The sequence below is a fragment of the Penicillium crustosum genome (assembly GCF_028827405.1).
Source record: "Penicillium crustosum strain IBT 35664 chromosome Unknown utg000003l_segment0_segment0, whole genome shotgun sequence".
Lineage (NCBI taxonomy): Eukaryota > Fungi > Ascomycota > Eurotiomycetes > Eurotiales > Aspergillaceae > Penicillium > Penicillium crustosum.
The window spans coordinates 2,182,133-2,209,833 of NW_026623124.1; the positions used below are offsets into that span (position 1 = coordinate 2,182,133).

The 27,701-nt window shown below is 49.5% G+C and overlaps 12 protein-coding genes across 12 annotated transcripts; 6 read left to right on the forward strand and 6 right to left on the reverse strand.

The window, feature by feature from the left end:
• Window positions 1-757: 757 nt before the first annotated feature.
• Window positions 758-2,989, forward strand: N7487_007880 (uncharacterized protein; the record flags this gene model as incomplete). Its single annotated transcript, XM_056875610.1, has 1 exon — window positions 758-2,989. The coding sequence occupies one exon, from the start codon at window positions 758-760 to the stop codon at window positions 2,987-2,989; it is 2,232 nt and encodes a 743-aa protein (XP_056727798.1).
• Window positions 2,990-3,341: 352 nt separating this feature from the next.
• On the forward strand, window positions 3,342-4,910 carry N7487_007881 (pyridoxal phosphate-dependent aminotransferase; the record flags this gene model as incomplete). Its single annotated transcript, XM_056875611.1, has 5 exons — window positions 3,342-3,467; window positions 3,539-3,580; window positions 3,654-4,348; window positions 4,407-4,574; window positions 4,652-4,910. 5 exons carry the CDS (start codon window positions 3,342-3,344, stop codon window positions 4,908-4,910), a joined length of 1,290 nt encoding a protein of 429 aa, XP_056727799.1.
• Window positions 4,911-7,055: 2,145 nt separating this feature from the next.
• On the reverse strand, window positions 7,056-8,788 carry N7487_007882 (cleavage polyadenylation factor subunit CLP1; the record flags this gene model as incomplete). The annotated part of the gene is made up of 2 exons (XM_056875612.1): window positions 8,632-8,788; window positions 7,056-8,579 (listed from the first exon to the last, which is right to left on the reverse strand). Exons 1-2 carry the CDS (start codon window positions 8,767-8,769, stop codon window positions 7,056-7,058), a joined length of 1,662 nt encoding a protein of 553 aa, XP_056727800.1. The 5' UTR covers window positions 8,770-8,788.
• Window positions 8,789-9,659: 871 nt separating this feature from the next.
• On the reverse strand, window positions 9,660-11,306 carry N7487_007883 (KilA-N domain-containing protein; the record flags this gene model as incomplete). Its single annotated transcript, XM_056875613.1, has 5 exons — window positions 9,660-9,684; window positions 9,738-10,635; window positions 10,691-10,853; window positions 10,921-11,126; window positions 11,246-11,306. 5 exons carry the CDS (start codon window positions 11,304-11,306, stop codon window positions 9,660-9,662), a joined length of 1,353 nt encoding a protein of 450 aa, XP_056727801.1.
• Window positions 11,307-12,516: 1,210 nt separating this feature from the next.
• On the forward strand, window positions 12,517-13,270 carry N7487_007884 (rho GDP-dissociation inhibitor; the record flags this gene model as incomplete). The annotated part of the gene is made up of 3 exons (XM_056875614.1): window positions 12,517-12,610; window positions 12,696-13,067; window positions 13,140-13,270. The coding sequence occupies 3 exons, from the start codon at window positions 12,517-12,519 to the stop codon at window positions 13,268-13,270; spliced, it is 597 nt and encodes a 198-aa protein (XP_056727802.1).
• Window positions 13,271-13,614: 344 nt separating this feature from the next.
• On the reverse strand, window positions 13,615-14,768 carry N7487_007885 (serine/threonine-protein phosphatase; the record flags this gene model as incomplete). Its single annotated transcript, XM_056875615.1, has 3 exons — window positions 13,615-14,336; window positions 14,438-14,671; window positions 14,753-14,768. 3 exons carry the CDS (start codon window positions 14,766-14,768, stop codon window positions 13,615-13,617), a joined length of 972 nt encoding a protein of 323 aa, XP_056727803.1.
• A 1,129-nt stretch (window positions 14,769-15,897) lies between these two features.
• N7487_007886 (metal-dependent hydrolase family protein) lies at window positions 15,898-17,199 on the reverse strand (the record flags this gene model as incomplete). Its single annotated transcript, XM_056875616.1, has 1 exon — window positions 15,898-17,199. One exon carries the CDS (start codon window positions 17,197-17,199, stop codon window positions 15,898-15,900), a length of 1,302 nt encoding a protein of 433 aa, XP_056727804.1.
• A 636-nt stretch (window positions 17,200-17,835) lies between these two features.
• Window positions 17,836-20,476, reverse strand: N7487_007887 (AP-3 complex subunit beta; the record flags this gene model as incomplete). The annotated part of the gene is made up of 4 exons (XM_056875617.1): window positions 17,836-19,374; window positions 19,430-20,173; window positions 20,236-20,393; window positions 20,464-20,476. 4 exons carry the CDS (start codon window positions 20,474-20,476, stop codon window positions 17,836-17,838), a joined length of 2,454 nt encoding a protein of 817 aa, XP_056727805.1.
• Window positions 20,477-20,808: 332 nt separating this feature from the next.
• Window positions 20,809-21,456, forward strand: N7487_007888 (uncharacterized protein; the record flags this gene model as incomplete). Its single annotated transcript, XM_056875618.1, has 1 exon — window positions 20,809-21,456. One exon carries the CDS (start codon window positions 20,809-20,811, stop codon window positions 21,454-21,456), a length of 648 nt encoding a protein of 215 aa, XP_056727806.1.
• A 147-nt stretch (window positions 21,457-21,603) lies between these two features.
• On the reverse strand, window positions 21,604-23,180 carry nuf2 (kinetochore-associated Ndc80 complex subunit NUF2; the record flags this gene model as incomplete). The annotated part of the gene is made up of 4 exons (XM_056875619.1): window positions 21,604-21,717; window positions 21,771-22,685; window positions 22,751-23,011; window positions 23,061-23,180. The coding sequence occupies 4 exons, from the start codon at window positions 23,178-23,180 to the stop codon at window positions 21,604-21,606; spliced, it is 1,410 nt and encodes a 469-aa protein (XP_056727807.1).
• A 229-nt stretch (window positions 23,181-23,409) lies between these two features.
• N7487_007890 (translation initiation factor eIF2B subunit alpha) lies at window positions 23,410-24,524 on the forward strand (the record flags this gene model as incomplete). Its single annotated transcript, XM_056875620.1, has 2 exons — window positions 23,410-23,459; window positions 23,513-24,524. The coding sequence occupies 2 exons, from the start codon at window positions 23,410-23,412 to the stop codon at window positions 24,522-24,524; spliced, it is 1,062 nt and encodes a 353-aa protein (XP_056727808.1).
• Window positions 24,525-26,903: 2,379 nt separating this feature from the next.
• Window positions 26,904-27,113, forward strand: N7487_007891 (uncharacterized protein; the record flags this gene model as incomplete). The annotated part of the gene is made up of 1 exon (XM_056875621.1): window positions 26,904-27,113. The coding sequence occupies one exon, from the start codon at window positions 26,904-26,906 to the stop codon at window positions 27,111-27,113; it is 210 nt and encodes a 69-aa protein (XP_056727809.1).
• Window positions 27,114-27,701: the final 588 nt, after the last annotated feature.

Sequence of the window (27,701 nt, forward strand, 5' to 3'; positions counted from 1 at the left end):
TGCAGGACGATATAGCGCCGACTTTGTATCATCTGCCGCTGACTGCATCATGAAACCTTGGAAGAGAATATATATCCTCCCCGCGCCATACACTTGAGACATTACGCAGGTCATTATCCTCTGATCGGTCAGTCCAAGTTTAGGACAAGTTTCCTAAACATCAGCCCCTGAGGAAGCTCGAGATTTTCATTTGTTGCCCAATATGATCCAGTGGACCGATTTGATTCTAAATAAATCGACCTGAAACGCAACGGCAGTACCCGGAGGTTCCACTTCGTGCCCAATAGTCAACAGGCTGCCATAGCCACACCCCTTTGTGATGACTATGACTCGACCATTCGTTTCACAGTTTCCACCTGCCATCCTTGCCTCGTGATTCCTCTTCGGCCTGAAGCTATTCTTGTTTGTATTTTTGCTCTTGCCCAATCACTGAAATGGCCTATCAGAGGTCTATTCTCACAGGGTGATGCCCGATGCCATCCACCGACGCTTATATACCCTTGTACATCCGGCTTGCGCACGTACTTTAAAGCGAGCATCTTTGTCTACTTTTATGAAAATTTTTCTCTCTCTTTCATACGTACCATAGTTTTCTGCCCCCCTGCAATTTTTCACTTTTCAAGTCCAACTATTTATACTATGAACCATATTTCTCGAGCTATTCCACGAGACGTCAACGCACCAGGTTAACGTCCTAAAGCAATCATATTCCATACTATCTGTCTGGCCAAATCAATTTTTTTTTTTTCTTTTAGAAATGGCTCCCTCTCGGAGCTCTCGGCGAGCACGATCGCGATGGCCTCCTGCGCCCTGCGTTGAGGAAGAGCCACAGTCCCTCTTGAAGGAGCTAAACGGTCTCTCCAAGCTTGGAGATAAACCGGGGGTCGATGGTGTTCATACAAGAGGGGCTGTTGATCAGTATCCCATCATAATCTCTGCCAATTCGCCTCCTCCGCCGTCTACCTCCCCCGCTAGTGTTCCTAGTGTGCCTGGGCTCGGGAGTGTGTCTTCGGATGAAAGTGCAGGGCCAATGACACCGCCTCCTCAAGAGCCAGTCTTACGGAACACCGTCAGGTTTGAGACAGATGATCGGCCAAAACGTGCGCCGCCCTCAGCTACAACCCAGCCACGCAGCCCGCCATCTCGACCTCTAGCCCAGCAACAGCCTATCCGCGAGGTTAATATCGAGCGGGAACCCCAGCCGCCAACTCATAGCCGGGATGGCCATTCCAGTAGACACGGGCCGCCATTGCAGAATATGCCTGGGTCCCGTGGACCGATTGCACTGGATCGCAGTGGTGCTCGAGCTCCCATGCATGACAAGACCTACCTACCACCGCCCGAGTCTTCCATTAGTCGTTCCAACAGTGCTAGGCATGCACCTTCGACCACACGACCAATGGCTGAACGCTTTCGACGGGAGCCTAGCTCGGGGTATATGTCCGATTCGGCCACCACATATAACAGGCCACCCTTGCACCAGCCACAGGCACCTGTACCCACGGCTCCTGTGTCAGCTCTGCCAAATGGGCCCACCCTTGCAGAACGCATTGAGGAGAAGCTTCGCCAGCGACAAGAACAGCGAGAGTTAGGATCTATGTCAGACCCGGAGGTACGGCAATTGCCAACTGCGAAGCCTGTCAAACTGAATCCTGTCGACATCTCTTTGCCCCCTCCGCCTCCTGCTCCTGCTCAAGCCTCGCACTCACCTTCACGTGGGCCTCAACGTGTTCCGATCCAACGAACACAACAGGAAGTGCCCCAGGCCTCACGTGCCCGCGCAACATCGGTGACAATGCCGCCTACCCGGTCGATGTCTGGCTCTCGCCATTCATCACGACCACCACCGGAGATGATCAAGCCTACATCAACCCAAGTCGCAACCCAACTCAGCCCCGACAGGTCGTTGGCTCATCCCGCGCCCACTCGACCTCCGGCAACATCTCCACAGCGCCCCAGCTCAGTAGGTCTGGGCCTCTCTCCATGCCCGCGAACAATCGCCGTAGCAGGCTACCAAGATTGGTATACGCTGAAAGGCCTCACCCACCTAGACATCTGCCCATCCTGCATGAGCCAAATCGCACATTCCCGGTACCGCGACTACTTCATCCCAAGCCTCCCAAAGCCAGCCGGGCAAAAGACTCGATGCGCCTTCGCCAACGCATGGACCCGTCTCGCCTGGGCCCAGATGATAAAAAAGCAACACGACAGCCTAGAGCTCCTGTATCAAATGACACGTCCACCACCCGGTACGCGGTCCTGTCCCGGCCGCATCGTCGCCGAACAATACTGGCACCGCATCTACGACCCGGAAACCGGAAACGACCTCCCAGGCTTCCACGTCTGCAGCAGCTGCGCGCGCAACATCCGCATCCTAATGCCCAGCCACCGCGAGACCTTCCAGCCAAACCCAGATCCCACCGAACGGGTATGCGACTTTGTCACATCGAGTCCGCGGTTCGTGAAATTCATCGATCTCCTCGATGCGTCTGCTTCGCGTGCTGAATCGGACTCCTCGCGCACCCGCCGCCCGGATATGCGCGAGTTCCTCAATTATGCACGGCGCAAGGTCGTGCTGCGTGATTGTCGTCGTGATCGGCCTACGCTTAGTACGTGGCACTTTATACCGTCGCTACCGGAGATGTGTGTCTGCGAAGACTGCTATGATGAGGTTGTTTGGCCGCTGGCGAGGTCGAATCATCCTATTGCGTGCATGATTACGACGAAGATGCGGATCTTGCCTGGTGATGGGCCTGGTCGGACTCGTGAGGCAAGTTGTCAGCTTTACTCGCCGCGTATGCGGGCGAAGTTCCGGGAGGCGGTTGTTAGGGATGATTTTGGGATGTTGAAGTCTGTTGCGCAGAGGAGGGTTGAGGCTGAGAGGCGGTTCCTTGATCGGAGGGAGGAATTGTTGGTTTCTCAGTCGAAGGGGTATAATTGTGATGAGGAGATGAGGAAGGCTGTTGATGAGTGGAGGAGGTGGGAGTGATATTTATGATTGTATGGTTTCAGGCGCTTTGATTTCTGTCTGTAAATGCATGTATACTTGGGAGCATTGGGGTTATACAATGGTTGGAGGGAGTTTTGTTTTGCACTGTACTAGCATAGCATCATAGCATAGCATATATATAGGACTCTACTTAGGTAGAACATACCCCTGTTATTACCCCTCATACCGGCTCCAGGCCGGAATCCGGTGTTGAGGTCCGAAACACGAGTTCGTAGTTATATTATCCTAGCATTTCCTTCTTCTATTGACCCGTCACCGTTAGGATTTCAATCTGGCGATTTATTGAAGAGCTTCTTTCCAGGTTTGGCACTCATCATCTCACTAATTAGACATGCTTTCAACTCGCGGTGAAATATATGCTAAGGCAGGGCTGGCCGATGGCTACCTTGGCCCTCCTAAGACAGTCTTCGACAAAGATACCAAACAGGGTGTTGTGTCTTTCAGCAATGCTGAGAATGTAAGCTTTCCACAAAATTATCCTCGCCAATAACTTAGATTATGGGCATGCATGTACTAACTATGCGTTAGTTCCTGATGCAAGACATAATGCTTGAATATATCCGCACGCAGGTAAAACCCTAGATTAGCCACCCTCACCCACTACACAGAGAAAAGGGACCAAGTCAGCTAAGACAAACAACAGGTATCATCAAGCCTTGACCGCACAACTCTCACCTACCATGAAGGCCCATTCGGCTCAAGCCGACTACGAACCGCCATGACCAATCTAATTACGAGCTACTTTCACCCCGCTACACCAATCTCACCTAACAACATCGTCTTCGCAAATGGCGTGACGAGCCTCAACGCCATCAGTGCTCTCAATCTAACCAATCCCGGCGATGGCATTTTACTAGGCCAGCCCATCTACGGGTCCTTCACAGGAGATCTCCGCGTTCCCTCTGAGTGCCAACTGATCTATACCCCCTTCCACGGGGACGATCCATTTAGCCCAGATGCCGTGACTCGATATGAGGAGACCTTTTTGAAAGCACGAGACGAAACTGGGGTAACAATAAGGGCCCTCTTGATCTGTAACCCGCACAACCCGCTCGGTCGATGCTACTCTCGCGAGACACTGGAGGCACTACTACTATTCTGTCAGAAGTACCAAATTCATCTCATCAGCGATGAAGTGTATGCGCTATCGGTGTATAGTAACGATGATTCCGTTGGGTTTATCTCCGTTCTGTCAATCGATCCCGTCCCGCTCGGAGTGGATCCAGCCCTAATCCATGTGCTGTATGGGATGTCGAAGGATTTTGCTGCAGCGGGATTACGGCTAGGGTGTTTGATCAGTCGGAACCAGGGGCTTTTACAAGCTGCTTTGTCAATGAGGTAAGGGAACGCTTGGCTCCGTTTATTGGTTAGGGGGTGCTAAATACCCTAAATATAGTCGGTTCCATTGGCCTTCGAATATATCCTGCAGTATTGCCACTGCTATTCTCGAGGACAATGACTTTGTGAAGACTTTTCTCCAGAAAAGCCATGGATTACTTCGTTCACATCGGGATTTAGCTGCACGTACCTTGGAGGAGGCAGGGATCCCTTTTGCGCAAGGCAGGTCGGTTTTCCCTGTACCTTACAGATCTTCAAAACAGCCCTGGAGAAGTCGGAAACTAAACTTTAGTATTTATCTAGTATTGCGGGGTTCTTCCTCTGGATCGACCTGTCCAAGTGTTTGGATAATACCATTGTTGGTAGTCAAGGCGAATGGGCTGCAGAGTTGGATCTGTCCCGCCGGCTACAACAGATTGGGGTGGTGATGTCGTCAGGGTATGCCTATCATAACGAAGTTGCAGGCTGGTTTCGTGTCATCTTCTCGGTGGAAGTGGAGAGCCTGAAAGTGGGATTATCAAGGATTATCGAGTTCTATAATAGCTCGGGGACCATTGCTTGATAGTTAGTCGTCACCCTGGGGTCTAGTGTTACTACCTTATCAGCACCTTCCTTTTGTAAACAGACACTTCAAGGCTCTTTCCAAATGGAAAGATATTAGTCTGTCATGGACTTGTACTGTTTTCTTTACTTGTGAGTTCCACTTTGTTCTAATTGCAGTATTCCTAAATTCATCCACCGCGATTCCTTGATTGTCTCTTTGACTTTCTCTCACCCTCCCTTCAACGGCCTAATCCTGATATAAATCTCGAGGAAAACTCACAAAAGGATGATCTAGATCCCGCTGAAGAGATATTCTCGCGACCATGATCCAGCTGCCTTTGACCCTGTGTGGTCCTGTCTCCGCGAATCATACCTCACAAATAAGTCGACTCAGAGTTAGGGCTATCTTGCGCGATTTCCATTAGGACCCATCTGTCATCTGGATCCTCCATTGCATTGCTGAAGAAGGGAGGATCCCCCAACAACCATAATGATGTAGACGTGTATTTGCCGATCGACCGACAGATACCCCTTCGGTCCTGTCTATAAAGCAGGATCCGATCCCCTCCATGTGTGACCACATCAACTACCACTCCGAACCTGAACGGACGGTTTCTTCTCCGCTGGCTTCCCTCCCGGCACAGACAAGCTGTTTACGCGTGTCGTTCGACAAGAAAGGCGAATGGCTCGCAGCTCAACTCGCCAGCGAGCACACCACTTTCTTAGCTGGCAGTCTGATGACTTCCCAAGCAGGGGGTTTTTTTTCCTAATGGCTATTTTTTTTCGCTCCATGAGCACGACGGTTGGTGGCGATAGCGAATATGGACCAAAAGTCACACAACTCGCCCACTACAACATGCTTGAAACCATATAACTAGCTGGGGTGAGGTTCTTATTTTTCAAAGGCTAGGCCCCTCAAAACATCGACCCTTGGGAGCTTAGTGAAAGTGACCTGCATGACACCACCAATTTCTGGTATATCTTTCTATCCTCCATCAGGCACAATAACCCAAATCCCAGCTCAATAGCGTATAATCGAGGGTCATAGCTCACACCATAGTCCGAAAGGCCGATCAGGAACAGCTCAGGTGCCTATCCCGTCTGCCCAAGAGGTTGGCAATAGTTACACAGGATATGGGACATTGGTCTCGCTTTCAGAGGTGATCATATGGTGTCAGATCAGTTGCCAATCCGAACCATTACTCAAATGCCTACTCGTGGATAGACTACATGGAAAAAATCTCAAATCTGAAGTCCGAAGACGTTGCACACACTCACATGAGCTACTCTCTGAAAATCAGGCAACCAATTGGTACGAGATTGGACTAACCAGCTTGGAAAAGGACGCGCTACGTGAGCTCCCCTTGAACAAAGACCTTACCGAGCTATGGAAGCCACTCCCCCATACCCGCACCACCATTACCAAGAGGCTCCCGGTCGAGAAAACTCCCGGGCTGATGCCTCCCGCCCCGTCGACAAGAATCCCGCGTCCATCATACCCACAATGGCCCGGTGGACAATCTTGGCCTCCACTGGGAGAAGCCCTCCGGAATATGGATGCCACTCATCTGGTTTGAGTAGGGCAGTATTTGGAGGTATGCTGAGTACCATTTTCGAGGATGACTGGGGATATCTGTTTATGGATGGCAGAGAACAAAGGCATTTTCGTTAGGTCTTGCCTCCGGGACTGGTGTTAAGGTTGTCTTGTCTGCTCATGGAGAAAATGCTACGAAAAGGAGAAACAAGAACTTTTAAAACAAAAACCGGCTTGGATGGGTCAACTGGGCATGGGAGAAAGCCACACCAGGAGAGAACAAAGCAATCTACAATCTACGCTTCATTTGTTTTTGTCTGCTTTTTCTAGCTTACTCCTACAGATTAGATTTTCAATTCAAAAAGGTCAACAGAACCACTTCAATCATAAAATAGAAGCCGATGGATAGTTCCATTTAGTAGTATGTCGCCATAAACGGAGATCCATGTTATTGTACAAGATGATAGCCTACATACATGTACACATTGAATACACACCCGTCGAATGATTGATTGTATGTAATAACAAGCCACAACCCCATGCTAAATGAAATTTGAATCCCCAACTCCATATCCGAAGAATAGATGCAACTATCTAATGCAAGCAAGAAAAAATGCAATGCAAAGATCTCTAACCCACCAGCCCAACCAACTCGCCAGGCCAACGCTTCGCCCAAATAATAGCTCGGGGAGGCATTCTCCCGCCAACAGGCGCAAGCACACGGATCTTTCCCTTATCCGCGTCGACATCGGCAACATACAAGAAGCCCATGATACTCGCGTCACGGACTTCGGCGGGGGATGCCGTGGCAGGTGCATGAGTGATTGCAAGGAGGGTATTTGCCAGAGCGGAGGGAGCGGGTGGGAGAACCTTCTTCAAGGGGACGCTGCTGCCGTTGTTGGCGTTGGCGTTGGAATTTGCGTTCTCGGTGGACTCTGAGAATGAGCCCACGACACCAGGGAGGGGGGCGGCGCGGTCCGGGTCTTGTTTTGTTTCTTGTGGGGTGTAGTCGTCCATGCCGCCACCGCCGGGGAGGAAGGAATCGCCTGTTCCCAACTGGGAGGGATCGTATTCGTCTTCATCCTCATCGTCTGCTGAAGAGACGGTGTAGTTGTACACGGGGAGGGAGGCGAAGTCAAGTTGCTGTGCGTGGGGAGAGAGAGTGATGGCAGAAGAGGGGGATGAGGAGGGGATGGGGTTGCCGAAGAAGTAGGAACGGATTTGGGATTCCCGTGTTGCCTTGCGGAAGGCGTCGTCACGGTCAACACAGCCACCCGATTTGGAAAGCTTGACGACGGAGATGTGCTCGTCGAAGACAGCGGCTGTTGCACTGGAAGTGGGCTTATTGTCATATTGTCTGGCAACGGTGCTGTACAAGCGCTCCGAGCCTAGTACCAGGATTGTTGTAATTGAGAACTCTGTAACAATGTGGTTGATCAACTCCATTGTGCCAGGCTTGTCCGTACCAAGGATGCCGGGCGTATCGACGATGATTCCCGTTTCGCGCGCATCCTCGTCTTCGGCCATCCGACCCGTGACAGACAGAGCTAGACGCGAGACGACTGGTCGGTACACCACGCCTTCGCCATCGAGCGGGCTTTGCATCGGGTAACTGTACACAAGCGGCAGCTTAACAGGCACGGGGCTGGGCCCGGACATGGGGCTGCTTCCCCAGCCATCTTCGACGTCCAAGATGGTGCGGAAGGCTGTCGCAGTCAGTGTACCAGGGACACCGAGCATACCCTCCGTAGGGTCGAGGTTCACGACCAACGGCTGACGGCCGATCTTCGTCGCATACGCGGTCAAGATCTTAGCCAAACTGGTCTTTCCGGTGTTTTCAGAACCGAGAAGGAGCACGCGCGGGCCATCCTTGCCGATTGACTGAGCTTCTTCTCGCATTGTCTCCAGCGCAAAGTGAACGTTGGCATATTCTACCATTGGTGTTTCCTCGGCCGTGTATTCGCTTTGACAGCCTCCTGCGCCATTACCGACGGTCGGGGTGACTCCATCAGAGGTAGTTGATGCCGTCTCGACCGCAATGACTTCAAGTGCGCAGCCATGCCATGTGAAGATTGCTGCTTTTGTACCGGTGAAAGTGTAGGTTTGGGATTCGGCAAGTTCGGTTCCAAAGAGTTCCGCGGTTCCATTGAGAAGCTGCACAGCTGGAATCAGAAGGATCCTAATCATATCAGAGAATATAGCATACCTTTACTTTGATAATATGTCCAAAGGCGACCTCGAACCGCCACTCCGAACCTGGGGTCAGGTTGATCTGTGATGGTGGTGCCGGTGCCTGCGATCTTTCCTCCGATGGCTGCGTTAGCTCGAGACCCGGGAGCGACATGTTACCGGTCAGTTTCAGAAGCCTCAAGATATGTGCAAACGTTGAATGGGGTGAAAGAAGTATTGGAATTGCTATCGGGTGCGGAGCTTCATAATTGTTTTACTTGTTTGCATTAACGTTTACGGGCAACTAAACATCCCGCACGGAACATAACTCTCTCATTGGTTGATATTGCACTTTATGAGTACAACCTTGAAGATGCGAAAAGAAGTGAAACCCAAATGATATATAGAGTAATAGAGTATATGAGGCAGTATCCCATGAGAGAGTTATGTCCCGCGTGTACTTCCAAAGTTAGTCGCCCGTAACGTTACTTAGTCGTCACTTGGCCGTTAGTTGACCGTTATTTGACCGTCACTGGCCGGTTGGTGTGAATATCTCGTACAATGTAGACAAACATTGTTAGACATAGTTCGTGTCTATGCACATTCAAAGTATTTGTTATTAATAAATCAATGTACAAGTTATAACCCTACAGGAAACACAAACTGGTAACATCAAAGCATATCACTATCATTGAGCGAATCGTCCTTGACTACTTGGAGAACTGCCACAGGGCAGTAGGTGGGAGAGGGAGGAAGTTGGTATCAGGAGAACAAGGGTAAGGGGCATGAAATGAGCTAAGAGGCAATCCAAATAACCAAGTCTGGTGCAAAACACAGGGAGAGGGAGGGGAAGGGGAGGGCAAAATATTAGAAAATGGGGTCAATAACAGGCACAGGGCACTCAGGATCGCCGGCGAGGAATATATTTATGATAACGACAAGGGGAATTGGGCATCAGAAGTGAATATTTGGGTAGCTGAGCCGTCGCAAGCGACAGACACGCCGAAAAAAAAGAGACCACAATTTCAAACAGACTGGATTTTGTCAAGCAAAACCTCATCCTGTTTAGAAAAAGTATGGGATAGAAGCCCTAGATATGATGTTAGTGTTGACCCGAAATATTCGTAACACGGAATGACTTACGCCAGAGCAAAGGCCACGGAGACACCGAAGATAGAGCGGTTGCGGACACGCTCCTGCTTGAGCCTGTTCTCGAGCACCTTGGCTTTCTTAGCTCGTTGGGAGGATTCGGCCGATGTCTCTTCGTCGTCATCGTCCTCGGCCTTGCGCTTGGTGGTCACCTTGGCAGATGTCGATTCGGGAGTAGCGCCTTCGGCTTGCGCCTTGATGGCCTCTTCCACCATCTCCTTGGCCTGAGCAATCATCTCTTCAGTCTCCGCAGCAGAGGGCACTTCCGGCAGACTGATAGGCATATCCAGGGAAACGGTAGTGTGAGTGGACTTGACAGCATCAGTGACATCGTCAGCCACCAATACCTCGACGGTCTCCTCCTGTTCCTTGATCTCCTCTTTCTTCTTCTCTTTCTTGTCGGCCTTCTTCTTTTCTTTCTTTTCCTCCTTCGTCTCCTCCTTAGCCTCTTCCTTCGCATCCTCTTCGGATTCCGCGATGGCAAGTCTTTGTGCCATGCCCCCTCTGGTCTTCTTACCAGGAGATCTGCTTGATGTGACTTCTGTTTCACCATCCACGGCGCGCAATTCGGGAATCGCGGCCGAAAGGGCTGAAGCTGTATCTAATGCCGACTGAAGAGTAGCGTTTGCAGCCTTCGTGGACGGGGTGCTAGTGACATCCTTGGTGATGCGAGTGCTGCGGGGCTTCCGAGGAGACAACAACTTCTTGCTCGGAGAAGCGGACCGACCTCTGCGGTTGCGCTGCGACACGGGAGGCTCATCGGAGGGAATTTCGAATTTCGGCGGGGGAGTGATGTGCTTCTTTGCGCTGGAAGGACTCTGCACAATGTCCGTTGGGTCCAACAGTGCGCGCACCCAATCGTACATTTGGTATTCCTTGGAAAGCTCAAGGGCTAGGTATAAAGTCAGAATTTGCTTGATAGAGAGAACATCCTGGGCAGAACATACCAAATGTGGGAGAGATCCACACATTGCCAGCGACTTCCTCTTCGCTGGTGTACTCGCGAGCTTTCAGATACTCACGCTCTGTCCGCTCTTCATCGGCCTTCGCCCATGGGAATGCAATTTTGAACATTCCAGTAGCGCTAACAAAGCCATCCTTACTACGGCGCTGTAACGATGAGGCCCGAAGTCAGTGCCCGTTGGGTTTCAAAATTCGATAAAACGGGAGGTCTCACCATCAAGAAGTAACTATCTGGGTGTTGTTGGGGGTGGGGAGGGAAGATCTCAGAGCCCTCGAGGTCCTTGGGCAGCGGAGCACGGAGGTGAGCATACTCGAACACGCCTAGGTTCTCGGGCTTGGTTGCGTTCGAGGTGCCAATCTGAGCAGGCTTGACGGAGAGGTTGGTTTGTCCAAGACGACGGCGGGCAAGGAGCTCATCATCTATAATCCAGGGTAACGCGAAATCGTTAGCGATGGCCTTGGAGGCATTAAGGGAGCACAAGGCGGGTAGATAGCCGATGCGCGCGGTCGCGCCACCACGCGCCAGTGTTCGAACTTACAGGTGGGAGCAACCTCGATCGTGATGAGCGGATTAAACTGTTTTGGGAGTGTTCGCGACATGGTGGGGGGATGTCGAAAGGGAAATGAAGATCTTGCGGGTGACTTGCGGGTGACTTGGAGGGAAAGATGCGCCAACGTTGGCCACGTAGCAGGCGCGTCAAGCGACAGAAATCACGAATCAAATATTACCACCGACAGATCTTGTATCTTGGCAAAAGAGAAATGCGCAGCCAAAATTGCGATTGATAAGAGCCCAAAAAAAAAAAAAAAAAAAAAGGACGAGATAAAGAAGACAATCAGGAGAGATGAGAAGATGCGAGTCGCGAATAATTGCGTCGTTCTGAAGCTTGACTTGTTCCGGTAAGGTCCGGTAAATGGATGGTCATGTGTGGTACTTGAGGGCTCTGGTTGGTTAATTGGATTGATACTTCGTATCTGGTATACCCCAATGTATTGTAATTGTTGGCCCCGTGACCTTGACATTCCGGGCCAACACTTTCCTTCTTTGGACTTGATCTTCATCTTTTGTTTTACAGAAGTCGAGTGTGTCTTTGTTTATGTTTCTGGATAGGTATTTGTTTTGAGTACATATGAGTATGGTTACATATATACAAGGCTTACATACTGTATGAAATTGCTAATAATAATTATAGAAATCCTCCTTCCTTTTCTACACGGAGTAAATATAGATATATATTAGAAATATATATGTACATATGCATCTATCAATACACAATACATTCTCTTCTCATGTTTTCCCATTCTGCAACATTAGAATCAACCTATAATCGACAAGGGCTGTATATGTCTTATCAACGTGGGCAATTACGTCTACAACTAGTTGCATGATCATCGGCCCCCACACCCCGAATTGGGGCATAGTTGGAGTCTATATAGTGCTGGATCATTTCCAATTCTCTCCATCTATAATCTATACACTGTCAGTAAAAAAACAACACTTGACCCATACAATTCTATGCCATGTAAACACTCTGGTTAATATAACCGTGCAGGATCAACACTGCGTAAACGTGCATACAGAAGTGGGAATCCGAATAGCCTCGCCCCTCTCCCACCGCCTTTCCACCCCCACCAAGGTCTCAGGAGACGCTTCGAGCTTTAGCCCTTTTTATTTTTCTTTATCGTTTCGAGTTTTGACTTTGTTTCTTCTTTTTCTTCACTGTCCAATTCCCCCCCTTTTCACGACATCACTTCCCCGAACTGCAATCCTTGGCTTTGTGTCCCCCCCCGCCTTATAAATCTGTAAACAATGGCCGACCACCACGATGATGAGCTCGCTTCCACCGCCACCGAGGGTTTCAAGGTCGGAGAGAAGAAGACCCTTGATGAGTACAACCAGCTCGGTATGTTGATTGAATTATAATCCATTGGCAATGTCTACCCCTCAGTGATTTCCCAGCTAACCATCTATTCTTTCCCCCGCAATAGACAAGGACGATGAAGCTATGAACCGCTGGAAGGCCTCTTTGGGTCTCAACTCCGGTGAACCCATCGCCGATCCTAATGACCCTCGCAAGTGCATTATCAAGTCCCTGGCTCTGCAAGTCGATGGGCGTGAGGATGTTGTTATCGACCTGTCCTCCCCCGGCTCTGTTGACAGCCTGAAGGATAAGCCTTTCAAGATCAAGGAGGGCTCCAAGTTCCACATCAAGGTTACCTTCCAGGTCCACCATGAAGTTCTGAGTGGCCTCAAGTACTTGCAGGTCGTCAAGCGTAAGGGAATTCGTGTCAGCAAGGATGAGGAGATGTTGGGCAGCTACGCACCCAACACTACCTCCAAGGTTGACTACTCTAAGGAGTGTGAGTATTTAACCCTGGATTGTATTTCTTGATTTTTTAAATATAGCCTTTACTGACTCTAATCCCTTCTAGTCAACGAGGAGGAGGCCCCGTCTGGCATGATTGCCCGTGGCCACTACAACGCCGTCTCGAAGTTCATTGATGATGACCAGCAAACTCATCTGCTGTTCGAGTGGTCCTTTGACATTGCTAAGGACTGGTAAACTTGAGTTGAGAGCGCTATCTCGTTAAGTTATTAAGCGGCCATTTGTTTTCAAAGCGTGATGAGTTTCTTTCTTTGACAAAATCGTTAGAGATGCGTCCCACTGGGCTGATGCTTTGGATCCCAGTTTTATTGTTTATGCGTCATACCGAGTCTCAATTATTGGTGTATGGTATTTTCATTTCAGATGCCAAGTAGCACATCTAGCTGTTGGTGAATGCACAGCTTTATCCGAACTCCTGTCTAGTGCGGGTGGTAAAAAAAAAGGAAATTGAAATACATGAACATTAACATCAAACAAAACATTAACAGTAACCAATGGGTATCATGAGAAGATGCAGAGATTCACAAGAAGTAGTCGACCATTGGGCTAGAGCCATCCTTGATCTGCTGCTGCTGCTGACCCAGCTGTTCAAGGCGGTGGGCATCATTTTCAGGTGCAGCGTCAAAAATATTGAAGAAGCGCTCACCAGAGTCGCTCACTTCGAGCACACTAGCCAAGTTTCCACAGCGGTAGCAGTAGTTGGGTGCACTCCAGACCGTGCTCAGGCGGTCGTCGTAAAGAACCTGGTACCCTTCTTGGCAGAGTTGATGTGCGCGCAAGATGTGGGACATACTGTTCACTTCTAGGAACTTCCGCACAACCTGTGCTCCAAAAGTGTATCCAGCACCGCGGGGTGAGAGTGAGAATTCGTCGCGTTCTGTGTCAGGGTCGGACCAGACCAAATCGGCCATGGGGCCTTCGTGTGGGATTTCGCGGAAACGGTCGATAATCTTGATTTGGTCGATAGAATGGATGGAAGGTGACAGGCCGCCATGTACACAGAATATCTCGTCATTAATCACGACACTCAGTGTCAAAAAATCGAACATATCGGTGAAGTAATGCCAGACATTGGCATTGCCGTATTTGCGAGCACACTCGGTGTAGAATCCGTATGACTGGGTGACGCCTCGCGACTCGTGGTTGCCGCGGATGAGGTGAACTCGTTGAGGGTATCGCAATTTAAGACACACCAGAAGTGAGATGGTCTCCACGCTAAAAAGGCCGCGGTCGACATAATCGCCTGTTCATTCTCTTATCAGCAACACTTCACAACAAAAGCGAGCAACAATATATCCAAAGCCGAGGCATCCTCTAACAGAGCGTTCTCCGGGTGTGACTAACCGAGGAATAGGTAATTGGTATCCGGACAGAAGCCGCCGATCTTGAAGATCTCGATCATATCAAAAAATTGGCCATGAATGTCGCCGACCACAGTGACTGGAGCAGCAATATGTACCACATTGCTTTCCTTCATCAAAAGTTCCTTCGCTTTGAGGCAGATCGCCTCGATTACCGAGTCTGCGAGCAGCTCTTTCCGGTAGAGCCGGGCGATGCACTCATCGAGATCGATATTCGCTATAAAGTGACAGGTTAGCATAAGCATGGACATAACCACAAAAATAACCATATCTTAGAATAAAAAAATCATGCACATACTCGGTAGACCAGGCATTGTGGTGAGATGGAGATACAGTGGCTTCCAGACAAATGAGCGACAACGACTCCTCCTGGAGATGGTCCTTCTCAATAAATGATAGAGAGCTCCCTGTACTGGGTTCCTGCGTCAAGATAGACGAGTGCAGAGAGCTAAAGGAAGGTAATATTCGAGAGGATGAAGGACGAAGGACGGGGTCGAGATGAAAGGTTAAAAAGACGACAATAAAAGAAATAGGTGCGTCGATCTAGCAGCAAGCATCCTGAGTGCAGCCAATCCTCGTTTCAGGTGCAGAGGGGAGGCTCTGGAATTAAAGATCGAGGCGACATCAGAGCCAAATTGCGGGATGAGCTCAGGCACATGAGCGCGGCTATACCCACACCGCTTTTGTTCCTTGACGCCTGAATTACAAGGCCAAAATTGCCCAACAACCAGAGCGACATGAGCCAAGAATTTGCGGTCTACTCCGTACTAGCGATTGATCTCAACACCTGGTAAGTATATTAGCCACAGCTAGTAGTTTAACACCATCTAATTCAGCGTGGGACTAGGATGATGAACATATCAACGCGCAATAACCACTTTAGACCAAAATCCTCCCCAGACTCCTCCAAGTTGGCTGCTACCAATTCGGAACACTTGTACAACAGTGCAATATAATTATGACGCCCAAGTCAGAGTATCCATAGAATTCAGTGCAGTAGCATAGGGCACCTGCTTCCGTCGATAATCTTTTGACTTTTGCCATCTATCTAATAAGGGGAATTATTTCTCTGCTGAAGCCTATTTTTACTATGCGAACACAGACTACACGTTCACCACAACAAAGTGTTTATATCTTGGGTACTTTCTGTATACAATAGAAGGATATATGCATTCTCAAGTAATCGAAGATACCCCGTGGACCTAGGGAGGCACATGCGCTTTTAGGGTTGGGCGGAGCTCGGGAAGCGCCCCGCACCGATCCCAAACGGGATTAGCTCGATTTTCACAAAAGCATATATCTTGGCACTAACCCCGGGCTACGGCGATGTAACTTTTCTCATGTCTGTGCCAAGTATCAGGGCTAATCATCATCGCTCAAAAAAACATACGTAGGTATTCAGTATGATTTTTATACTAGAGAATTGCATTACACCTAAAAGGTTTAAATATCTACTTTAACTTTGTCCCACCGCGAAGTGGCAACCCTCCCATCCTTGATCACAGCCAGAATATGCTCCTCCACTCGATCCAGAATGGTGATATCATTCAGCGGATTTTCCTTCAAGATCAAAAGATCAGCCACAAATCCCTCGTGAACCTGACCCAACCTATCTTCCTGCATAACAAGGCGAGCAGCATTGACAGTAGCACTGCGTAGAATCTGTAATGGCGTCAAAACCGAGCTGCGCACCGAGAACTCCTTGCTTTGAGCAAAATGCATCGGACCAAGAAGATCAGTTCCAAAGCAGACAGCCACACCCGCATCGACAGCCATCTTCATAGACTTCAATCCCTTGTCAAGAACCTCCTCATTCTTAGCGGCGCCATCAGCAGACAGGAAATTCATCTGCTTAGACATGACATGGGTAATGAGCGTCGGAGTCAAGAAAACATCCATCTCCGCCATCATCTCCGCCGTCTCAAGATCAATAAGGTTTCCATGCTCGATACCGCGCACCCCAAGCTTGATAGCCAGTTGGATCGCCTGTGGCGTGTAGCTATGACTCGTAACATATGTTCCCGCGTTCCGTGCAACGGTGACAATAGCCTTAATCTCTTCATCTGAGAACTGCACATGTTCAATACGGTCCGTGGGGCTGGCAATACCGCCGCCACCCATGATCTTGATAAAGTCCGCTCCCTGGCGCAGCTCCTCACGTGCATACTTGTAGCACTCCGTTGGGCTATCGACAATCCTGCTGATTCCGGAGATAGAGCCACCACAGCAGAGCTGGGTATCGTGGGCCCCGCGCAAGTCGCCGTGTCCACCGGTTTGGGAGAGTGCGTGTCCAGCGATGAAGAGACGAGGGCCTGGGATCACACCGTCGTCGACGGCTTCTTTGATTGCAAGGCTTGCACCACCACAGTCTCGGATTGAAGTGAAGCCTCGATCTAGCATGGATTTGAGCACATATGGCTGGCGCAGGAGACTGACTCGCTCGCTTATGTCTTTGTAGGCTTGTAGATTGGCTTCGCCGGGAGCTACTGCGACGTGGACATGGCAATCTATCAGGCCTGGGCACAGGAATTTTCCGCTCAGGTCAATTACATTTTCTTCGGGAAGGTTATCTGTGGCGGTAGTTGAGCTTGCTGTGACGATTTGAGTAATCTTGCCTTCTGAAATGCGGACTGTAGCATTCTGAATCAGCTTTCCCTCAATTGGATCAACAATGGTGGCGTTCACAAAGACCAAAGTTCTTTGAGGATTGAGCTTCCAGGGTTTGATAATTCGGGAGATGTCCATGTTTGAAGTATACTCCTTGCCAATTTTCTTTGGGGAGAGTTGTATGAAAACAATCCATATCCGACTAGGCAACCATATCTTTCAGGTAGGTATGGTAGCACTGCAGGAGCACGTAATGAAAGAACCTATCTCAGCTTTTAACTGGAAGTCCGGGGAGTCCGGGGAGACCGGACCTTTATATAGAACCCACGTTCCGCCTTGGCTGTTTTGATCTCAGCCGATTTGCGCTAAATCCGTTGGATTCTTTGTCAACGGCTCACCCGCATTGGAGTCGGCTGGTATAGCCAGTGAAAAGCAACAAAGGCGAGGGGCATCATGAAGCGATTTGCTCCTTCGGTAATAAAGCTCACTAGCCGCTGATTTGCATTGTGATGATTCTCCCCACGTTGTGGACGGAAGATCATTTGCCTAGACGCATAGGCAGTGAGCATGTCTGCGTAGGCAGATAGCAAGAAGAAAGAGAAGAACCACAGTCTAAGTTCCGTATGTTCAACAACCCTCTAAGTGACTATGCCATGAACTAAAATTACTCTGAAAAAGAAATCATTCAAATTCAATATTTTCCTTATTTTCAATATACCCAAAAGGTTGTCCAAACAAGCCAGCATCTATACATGTGGCCATCATTTGAACAATTTAACGAAGCAACTGCTGTGCTTCTTTATGAACAGCTTCTGTTTCAGAATCAGTCTCTTCTTCAGACTCATCATCTTCCTCCTCAGAGCCAGACTCTTCTTCCGAGTCCGTCTCCTCTTCCTCCGAATCAGTTTCGCCTTCCTCGGAATCCGTTTCAGACTCTGTCTCGGTTTCCTCCTCCTCCTCCTCTTCCAGCCACTGATCAAGAGTCTTCTTCCCAGCCGGGTCTAAATGCATAGCTGGACCGTTTCGGCCCCGACTTGGAAGAGAAGTGGTTTTGTGTTCACGAAGTGCTTTATCAAGACGGTCACCTGCAGTCATGGAGGTGGTGTTGCTAGAAGTGTCTGGTTTCACATCTTCGGTGCGGAGGCTGGGGTCGGGTTCCTGGCCTGGCTTAACCCAGTCTGGGAGATTCGTGTAGCCTCGAAGTCCGTGGTAACCAGCGTCGGAGCCGACAACGAGAGTGGCAGAGCCAATGAGCAGATCCTTGCGCGTCTCGGATGGGCTGGGAGCATGGGGTACTGGCTTTGGTGCCAGGAGGAGAAGGTTTGCAAGTTGGGTGGAAGAGGGTGTTTCCAAGAGGCTCTTGTAGAGACGTGCCCGGTCACGTAGGTCATAGGAGGTGTCGTAGCGTGCGAGAAGGAGGAGATACCTCCATAATAGGGTAATACGGTCTTCGGTTGCTTCTTCTGTTTCCTTCATTTCAGCACCATCATTTTCTTGGCGGCTCTTCTCTCCCTCTTCACTTCGCTCGGCATCTTGTGATTCATCGTTCCCATTGTCAGTCCATTCGTTGTGGAACTCTTGCTGGGATTTGGCCGGAACTTCAGGGAATGGCTGCGATGCAATTTGTTCCGGCTGTTCCTTTGGTGGATTCTGCAAGAGATGGTGTAAATACACCTTGGCACCAAGGAGAACAATCTGCTGTTTGACAATTTCCATCTCATCTGCGAATCCTTTCATCAATACGCGGAGGACATCAGGCGCGATATTGCTCTCTGGATCAATTCCAGCGAACTCGCCAACCAGCCAGATAATGGTGGCTCGTGCGTCTGGGTGGGTTGTTGAGCCGAGGTGCTTGACAAGCTGGAGAACAGTCTTTTTATGTGAGGCTGGATCTTGTTGGATCAAGTGACGGATGACAGTTAGTGACTCTGACACTAGGTTGCCGTCTGGACTAGATATTTGGCCGAGAAGGATTCGTAGGCACATGCCTGCGGTACTTGTGTCCGCTTGTGCGCAACGCCCAATGGCTCGTACACTCTCTCGTACCAGCTCAGGATCTGTGCCTTTCGAGAAGTGCTCTAGTTCGCTGATTATGACTCCCTTCCAGTGTTTTCCACAATACGGGAACAGGATGGTTAGCACCTCCAGTTTGAGACGCCATATATGCGGTGGATCGTTGGCGTGGACAAGGAAATGGGCCGTGTATTTCGCGAAAGGCTTGGGAACCCTTAGAGCAACGGCGACAATGTTGTACAGGGCGATGAGTTGCATATCCTCCGGGGTTCGTAAAAGAGCCACAAGGGGGACCAACTGCTGTCGCAATATATTCTGATGGAGCAAGGTAAAGGAAGCAACGGACAACACTGACAATGACGGCGGAGTTTCGGCTCTGCAGTAGCACCTTGCAGGCTCGGAGTAGAAGCTCAAGATCAGGATCCATTACCGGAACTTCGTACTCTTCGACATCATTCTGGTTGTCCTGTTGCTGCTTCTCATCGTCATAGAATGCCTCTGGGGCTGTGCGCTTGACCTTCTGAGTTCGTTGAGGGAAACACCTTCGCGCATAAAATGTCAACAGGCGCAATGTTGCTAGCTGGCCCCATTCATCCATATCAACCAGCTTCTTGACTAAGCTGCGATAGTGCTTGTGGACTAAGTTAATCTCATCCGGACACAAATCCAAGAATGCCGCGACTGCGGGGCCGACGACGAAGTATTGAGAATCGCCCAAGAGTATTTCAAGATATCCCATAAGTTGTGGCAGCGTGTTCGGGTCCAGGCGATAACATTTTGGAATAGCCAAAGCAGCTGCTTTGCGCACGTGTGGACTCATGTCTCCACATCCTCTCTTGATAGCCAGCGACACAATCTGGCTGATCACCGGAACCCGGATTCCCGACATAGTTCGAAGCGCCATTGTTCGAACCTGAGGGCTTGAATCGGTCAGCGATTTCTGGATTGCGTTGATGGACAGCAGTGCCAAATCCGGCTCCGCCTCCGCATGATGGACCAAGTAGATGTAAACCAATTTCTTGACTTCGAGGTTGGCGCTGGCCACATTCTTGACTACTGCTGAAAAGAAAGTAAGGGAGGGCTCGGACCGGTACATCAACTATAACAGCAAATTAAGTTAGCCATTGCGTTTTCAATAGTTTGTGTTCACCGTCCTCGTACCGAGATGACCTTCCGCATTCCATCCAGGACTTCCCGCTCATGGCGACTATCAAGGAGCTTCTTGATGTGCGCAGGGCTGTATGTTCGCGAGGTATAGTCGGTGCTTGAGGTCCGATTGATAGCAGCGGACTGGGCAGCCTCTAATGTGAGCTCTCGAGCTATGCGCACAGTGACGTTTCACGGTCAGTTCGGGACAAACAGAGCGGATTGCAACCCAACCCGACATACCTGTTTCCAGCATCGAGGATATCCTGGAAATAGTTTCCATCTTTCCAGTCTCTGAGCGCCCAGTCCAAGTGCCTTGGGTGACTTGGAGGAAATGGGTGAGAGGTGAGGGGAGGAAAGGCGGAGCAGCTCCGCGGAAGTGAGGTGGATGATGCCGCAACTCTTCGCCCGCCTTCGATCTGCAACATCTGCAACGTTCTACTATTTACACACCACCTAACGAATGATCCACGGCCACTATGGGTTTTCGCGGTTGACGAATAATGAGTTGAGGATGAAATGACTGATTTGTCGCTGATGATTACGAAGGGGCAATAAGTGGGAGCTACAACACAGCCATCTGAAGCAATGAGTCCAACATTCACGATCGCCCACTGCAATTTGGTGTCCGACCTCCTGCAGCAACTACTTGAAGGGAATTCAGATACCCATCTCATTGTCTGTGCAACCAGGGCCGAGTTCATGGTGCAACTCACAGCAGCCATTCGCTCACAGCTCGCTGACCCAGACACTGCCGCGGGTCATGGCCTGCTTACAAAAACCATCGGGTTGCTTGCGAGATCTAGCAAAATACGGCTGGCGTTCTGCCCGAGTTTAGAGAGTCTTCGGGCATACCTTGCTGTTTTAGGTCCTGCCGTTGATGTGACTATCGAGGACGGGTCGCTTTCTAATGACCGACAACTCCTTGCGGTCCTTGATATGATAGCTTTGCATGTCACGACTTCGGAGTTCTCAGCGCAGGGCCTTTCGAGAACACTTGCCTCTGTCGTTGAGGCTTCCGCCAGGGCGGGGATGGATCTCCAACTTTATGAGTGCATGGATGCGCTGGACCCTTCGAGCACCGTTAAGGGAAGCAAGCTATGGGATGCGAACGTTCCTTTACTGAACGGGTCAGTTCGAATGCGATCGGATCAAAATACCTGGGGCGGACGAGGCGTCACCGTGAAACGGGTTGCCGAACGCTGGTTTGAGTTTGAAATTGGCCACCACCATTGAACTGGAAAAGACTGGAACACGCTTAACACTGAAATCAGACATGATATTGTAACATAATAAAAACTCCTGAGAATGGATCTGTACTGTCCGGGTATCCTATAGCTGACCGCTGAACTCCTGTTTCGCACATAAATGACAACTGATTGATCATAGAGACTTCTCCATCTCTGTCATGTACAGCTTGATATGTGACTCTAGCTTTAGGTACTGGTCGTGGGCTGACTGAATCTCAGTCTCGATGTTCTCCTTCAAGTCGACCATCTAGAAGAGTGTGTTAGCAATGGCCCATCCCTACAAAACGGGGTAAAGCATACCTTCTTCTCTGTCTGTTCAATGCGAATACGTCTCCGCTCCATATCGCGTTGCTTCTCCGCACGTTCCTCGCGGAGTTGTTTTTGAACATTTCGGAGTTCTTCCATGCGTGCTTGCGCAAGTTCGGCCTTCTCCTGTGCATTTTTCTGGAGTGCCTCGATACGCTCGAGCCAACGGGCCAGTTGACGCTGCAGGAGCTTCTCAGTCTGCTCGACCTCGCGGACGCTGTTCCCCCTGTCCGAGATAGCCTCTGCAGTTCTGGCAGCACGAGACTCCTCTTCGTCCTCTTTTTGCATTTCGGCTGCAATGTCATCGAGTAATTTAACACATCCCTGCACATCGTTGGAAACCACGGTAAACGTATCTGATGAGGTCTGCAATGCGCGTGCCCGTCTCTCCATAGCATCAATGGAGGCTTTTTCTCTCATCAGACTCTCGGATAGTTCAGCTAGTGATGACTGGAGGGTAGCCGGAGACTCGAGTACATAAGGCCGCAGCTTCTCCGCTTCTTGTCGAGAACGGACGGTTCGCTCGGTCTTCTCTTCCAACTGCTGCTGCCGCCGAGCTCTTTCCGTCTTAACTCGATCGAGTGTTTCTGCGACTCGCGACTGCTCTCTACCGAGTTCCAATAACCGCGCCTTGAGCGCATCGTTTCGGGAAACCTTCTCCCTCACATGCGCTTCGTTGGATTGGAGATCCTGTCGCATCTCCCTCAGTCTTAATTCCATTTCCTGATTTTCCGCAAGAAGTTCGTCAATGCGCGATTTCGTTTTCTCCGTCTTATTGAAGTGCTCATCGATCACAGGTGTTTGCGATTCCCGGAATCGAACAAAGTTGATCAAGTATGAGAAGATTTTGACGAGTCGCTCATGCGTCGGTTTGGTCAGATCTGTGAAAGTGAAGTCGTTGACACCGCACTATTTGGCACCAAAAGAATTAGCATACTCTCCAGGGTTTTTTGTAGCCATTGATGAGCAAATACCTCCGCTAATAGCTTTCGGAGCATCATGAAGAAACCCATGAGGTTGCGGGTGTCATTGGGAACTATATCAGGGTAGTCGCCGCATATATCTTCTGCAGCCGCATGCATCGCGGGTTCCACTGTCTCCCGGGTCGTGTTCATGAGAAGTTCTGCGAACCATTCAAACACCATCTGGATTTGCTGGGCGTTGGGTTTAGCCAAGTCGGCGAGGGTAAACGGTATACCGATATCGTTGATGCATCCTGCGATCTCTTTGTCGGGCTATTTTATATTAGTATCAGACGCAAGCTCGGGCAGAAATCAAGCTCACCAGACGCATGAGGGCGTCATTTTCGTCCTCCTTCTTGCGACCTCGACCGTGGTGCTGGTTTCCTTGGAATTGCTGGCTCATGCGGCTGTTATACCCCATCGCGGTAGAGTTGCGCGACATGATAGTATGGGAACCTATCACCAGGCAAGGGGCTTATTGACAAAGTGGGTAGCCTATTTGTTGTTGATCGGAGTTGATTGTTTACTTGGAGACAATCCCGCACGCCGCCCGATCGGGGTTAGTGCCTGGAGGGGCATTATGCAAACTAGACAAACATAGAATTCATGACTCTTTCTCTTCCTTCTATATTGCTTTGTTCTCACTTTCGTATCTTCGACACTTAAACAGCATGGCTTCTACCACCTCAAGTGCGGCTGTGGCCGATACCAAACCCTTCGAGTAAGTAAATCGCGCTCCCTCGGACCCTTCGCATCTGCTCACTGTTCCTCCAGCATTGTCGCAACCTACAATGAACTCCTCCGCTCCGATGCCGACCTTACGATGCCTATTGCGGCCATTGAAGCTCTTGTCCTTCTTCTCACACAGTCAGCCTCTTCAACGATATCAGAGACCTTGGATCTACTCGAAAAATCCACCGCACACCTGAAACGATCCATTCCCAACCCTATCGGTCTCTCTGCCGGAACCGATCTTTTCCAACGATACCTGATTACCACATTACAACGCCCTGGACAACTGGGCCCCGCAGGCGATTTCAAGGCTATCCGCACACATCTCTTGTCAAACGGACGGCTGTTCATCCGACGTGCCAAGGAAAGCCGAGACAAAATCGCAGCATTCGGCCGCGGCTTCATTCGCGATGGCAGCACCATCCTCACAAACGGTGGCTCCCGAGCTGTCGCAGCACTGTTGCAAAAAGCCGCAGATGAGGAAGGTGGCCCTTCAGCTGTGCGGTTCCGTGTTATCTATGTTCTGTCTTCGACTTCCCAGGATTGCAAGCACCCGAATGAAGAACCCGAGGGTATGGAAACAGTTCGTGCTCTGAGAGCAAAGGGTGTACCAGTTTCAACAATTCCCGAATCTGCGGTGGCATATTCCCTCGGCAAAGCTGATATGGTTATTGTGGGTGCGGAGGGTGTGGTGGAGAATGGAGGTATTGTGTCTCGCATGGGAACCTACCAGATCGGTCTCCTTGCCAAGGCTATTGGAAAGCCATTCTACGTGGTAGCAGAGAGTCACAAGTTTGTTCGCTTGTACCCTCTTGGCCAGTACGACCTGCCAATTGAGCAGCAAGTTCTCGAGTTCAAGTCCGAGGAAGACCTTGCAGAGGAGCGCAAGCAGCAGTCCTCCGTCGCCGACACAAATGGCGACACCCCAATCAAGCTACCCCTCTGCGACTCCGTTGATTTCACTCCCCCTCACCTGATCTCTGCACTGATCACAGACAGCGGTGTGTTGACTCCTAGTGCTGTCAGTGAGGAATTGATCAAAATCTGGTTCTGAAGAAAACACATGTCATACATAGCAGCCTTTTCTGCTGTGGATTTCCCAACCTCTCAAAAAGTTTCATCAAGATGATATGGCGGGGAATAATTTAATGTGACACATGCATTTCATGCGGCCTTACCATATGGAAGAATCATCTCAAGCGAACAAGACGGGATTGCCCCTCTTCACACGTCCAAATCTAATGTGGATATCTGTCACATTATCTCCAGTATGCAACACAAACACAAGCTGCAGGGACATGGGCAAATCAGACCCCTCTCTATTCCTGTCATCGAACACCTCGATATGGATGGACATGGATATGGAATGGTTTTCAATTTGGGGGATCTTTTCTTGAGAAGAGGCTTGATCGAACGCAAAAAGTAATTAAAAAAATGTGAATCTCAAGTCTTTTAAACAAAGTACAAAACTGTAGCCTGGTCTCCCGTGGTATCAAACGCCTTCCATCAAAGTCATGCAGTCGTCATCATCAATAATCATCAAAGACCCCGGTTGTAGCCCCTTCGCAGTCTTATATGCTGAACATCATGTATGGAACCCCTCATAGAAGGATTTACCCTGTACATGGATAAGTTCTTTGTCCAGCCCCCCTAGGCCCTAGTAACCCCAGCCATCATATCTCTTCTCATTTTATCCAAAGGATAAGTCGTAAAATCGTCGTGCATCATAACTCATGATTGGGTATTCAAGCCTGAATCGCACAATGCCAATCCGCAGCCGAGCATGAAACGAATTGTTTGATCACAAGGCAACAATTGAACCGAGGCAGCGCAGCCCATTTGTGTCCCAACCTTCCAATCATATCATGGCAAAAAGCTCAATTGGCAATGCGGTTGATGATAACACACCATTCCTGCGTTTGCTGTGATGCAAACGCATACAGCAGCAAGTAACCAAGAGCCACGAATATCCACAAAGCTACCATGTTTGAAGGATTTCAATCAGAAAGTCGGTGAGGATGAATGAGATGTTTATATGTGATGGGAAATGATTCGAGGGTGTCAGGAGACCACGACGGGGTCAAGTAAATGATGCCAGCGTTTTGCTAGTGGAGGGAGTATTGTCTGCGGTATAGATGGTTTCAGGGGGTAAGGAGGTTTGGAACCAGGTCAAACTCTCTGGTTAAAACACATAGATGGAAAGATAAGAAAGACTCTTCATTCAATGAGATCTCATGCTCTCGAGACATTATAAACATAGCTAGACCGACACTTGACAGAGCAGATTCTAGACATTTTCTATTTTTTCTCCCAACTGACACACACTTCCGGATCCTTCCAGCCAATACGAGTACGAGATTAAGAATCCTCGTCGGAGAATGATGGAACGCAGATGCGGGGTTCTTGGGAGAAGATTATTATTTTGTACTTCACATGGTTTTTCTCAAGATATTGTGGGTTATGAAATAGTAATTCTAGGATTCTGTGTGTGACACGCCGAGGGTTTCCTGTTCGAGTCATAGATCGCCAGCTTTGGGTATGAAGACGGGGCTAGTTTACAAATTTAGCATATTCCGCCAATTAGAATCTGGGGGATGATCGGGTTTAAATTAGTGGAAGATTCCATCAGTCCTATTAGTTATGCATCTTGCATTTTTCAAGTACATCGTGCATTATTCTATCATATTGTAGTTCTGTGAATATCAATCAAGTGATATAGAACTGCGCCTAAAATATATCACGCGGGCCTAAATGCATGCTTAATGAACTTTAATCAACTTGAATACGAAAGTATTGACATCAAGGAACTTGAAACCTTGTGACAGTACAATTTTCAGAATAACGTTTCTCACGATCCGGTCTTCAATATATATCGTCGTCCATAGGTGAGGCTGTATATTTCGATCGAGGCCCTGAAACCTGAAACAGAAATGGATCACCGTCAGACTCCGCATCACCAGTGTGTCACTTGACACCGAGCAAAAATAGGGTCTAAGCCGCCTTAATCGCCTCGAAGGCCTGGAACAACCAGAACCTTCAAGTGGCCACACGAGGGTGCAGCTGCATGCCCACCAAACGCCCTGAACCCTGAATGCTCTACTCCGTACATGAAAGAGAATACCAAGTCACTTACTTGTCTACCTTGTCTACGTAGAAGATCAAAGATCAACAAAAGTATCCCGCCATGCCCCACAAGATCCAACCCCGCTCTCTGGTCCCTAACCAAACCAGCAAACCTCACCTCCAACCTAAAGCATAGAGAATTAAACGCCAAAAGCAATCTACCTAGGTAGTCTCAAACAAACTATACCTGCATCCACGCGCGAAATTCCAACGGCCGTCCGACAGACATCAGCCACCCCCGCTCCTCGCCTCAACGCCCTACCACACACGTCACTTGCGTTGACAACGCTCTCACCAACAAAAAAAAACCATGGATGCCCAATCCCCAACGACAGGCTCCCGACCTAACCAAAAGCTCCACCTGGGATCTGAAACCCAGAGTTCCGGTCTGCGGTCTACATCCGATGTCCACCGCCACAGTGGCTGGTCTATCAGACGCCTTCTGAGTCGACGTGGGAGCCGCAAATACAGCGTCCTGGAACGGGAGCCGAATCGGCTGAGGAAGCGCATGAGCAACTGAGTTTCTTTCATTGCTAGAGGGATTCATTTAGTTGGGTTCAGTTGGCGGTGATGATGATACTTGTACCGGTCCGCGCGGATCTGGTTAGTGTCGGGGGGATCACGGGAAGATCTATTATCAAGTCACACATTTGTTGTCCACGGGTTGGATATCTCATCGAGTTTCGCCGTTTCTCTCTCACCGGTATCGCATGGAATGCGGGTCTGCATGTTGTATTTTCGGCGTTTGGTTAGAATTAGCGGGTAGGCGCATTTTTTTTGGATTGATCCAATTGGGGTTATGTGTACTCTGTAGAGTGTAAGTCATTGGTTGTGACCTGAGTTGCCCTGGCTGATTTTGGTATGTTGCGGTGGCGGTTGCCTTCGTGGCGAATTTTCAATGGCTTGCCTCGATCCTTCCAGTGTCTACAAATAGGTATTGACTGGGGAATGGGAATTATGATATCATGTTAAATTGAGAGTGCGATGTATAGAAACCTTCTATACTGGATGAGGTTGAAAGTCTAGATATTGAAATACTGAAGAATGAGATCGGGAATACGATCGGGCCATCGAATATTCTCAATGCTTATGAGTCTGTGTTTGAATG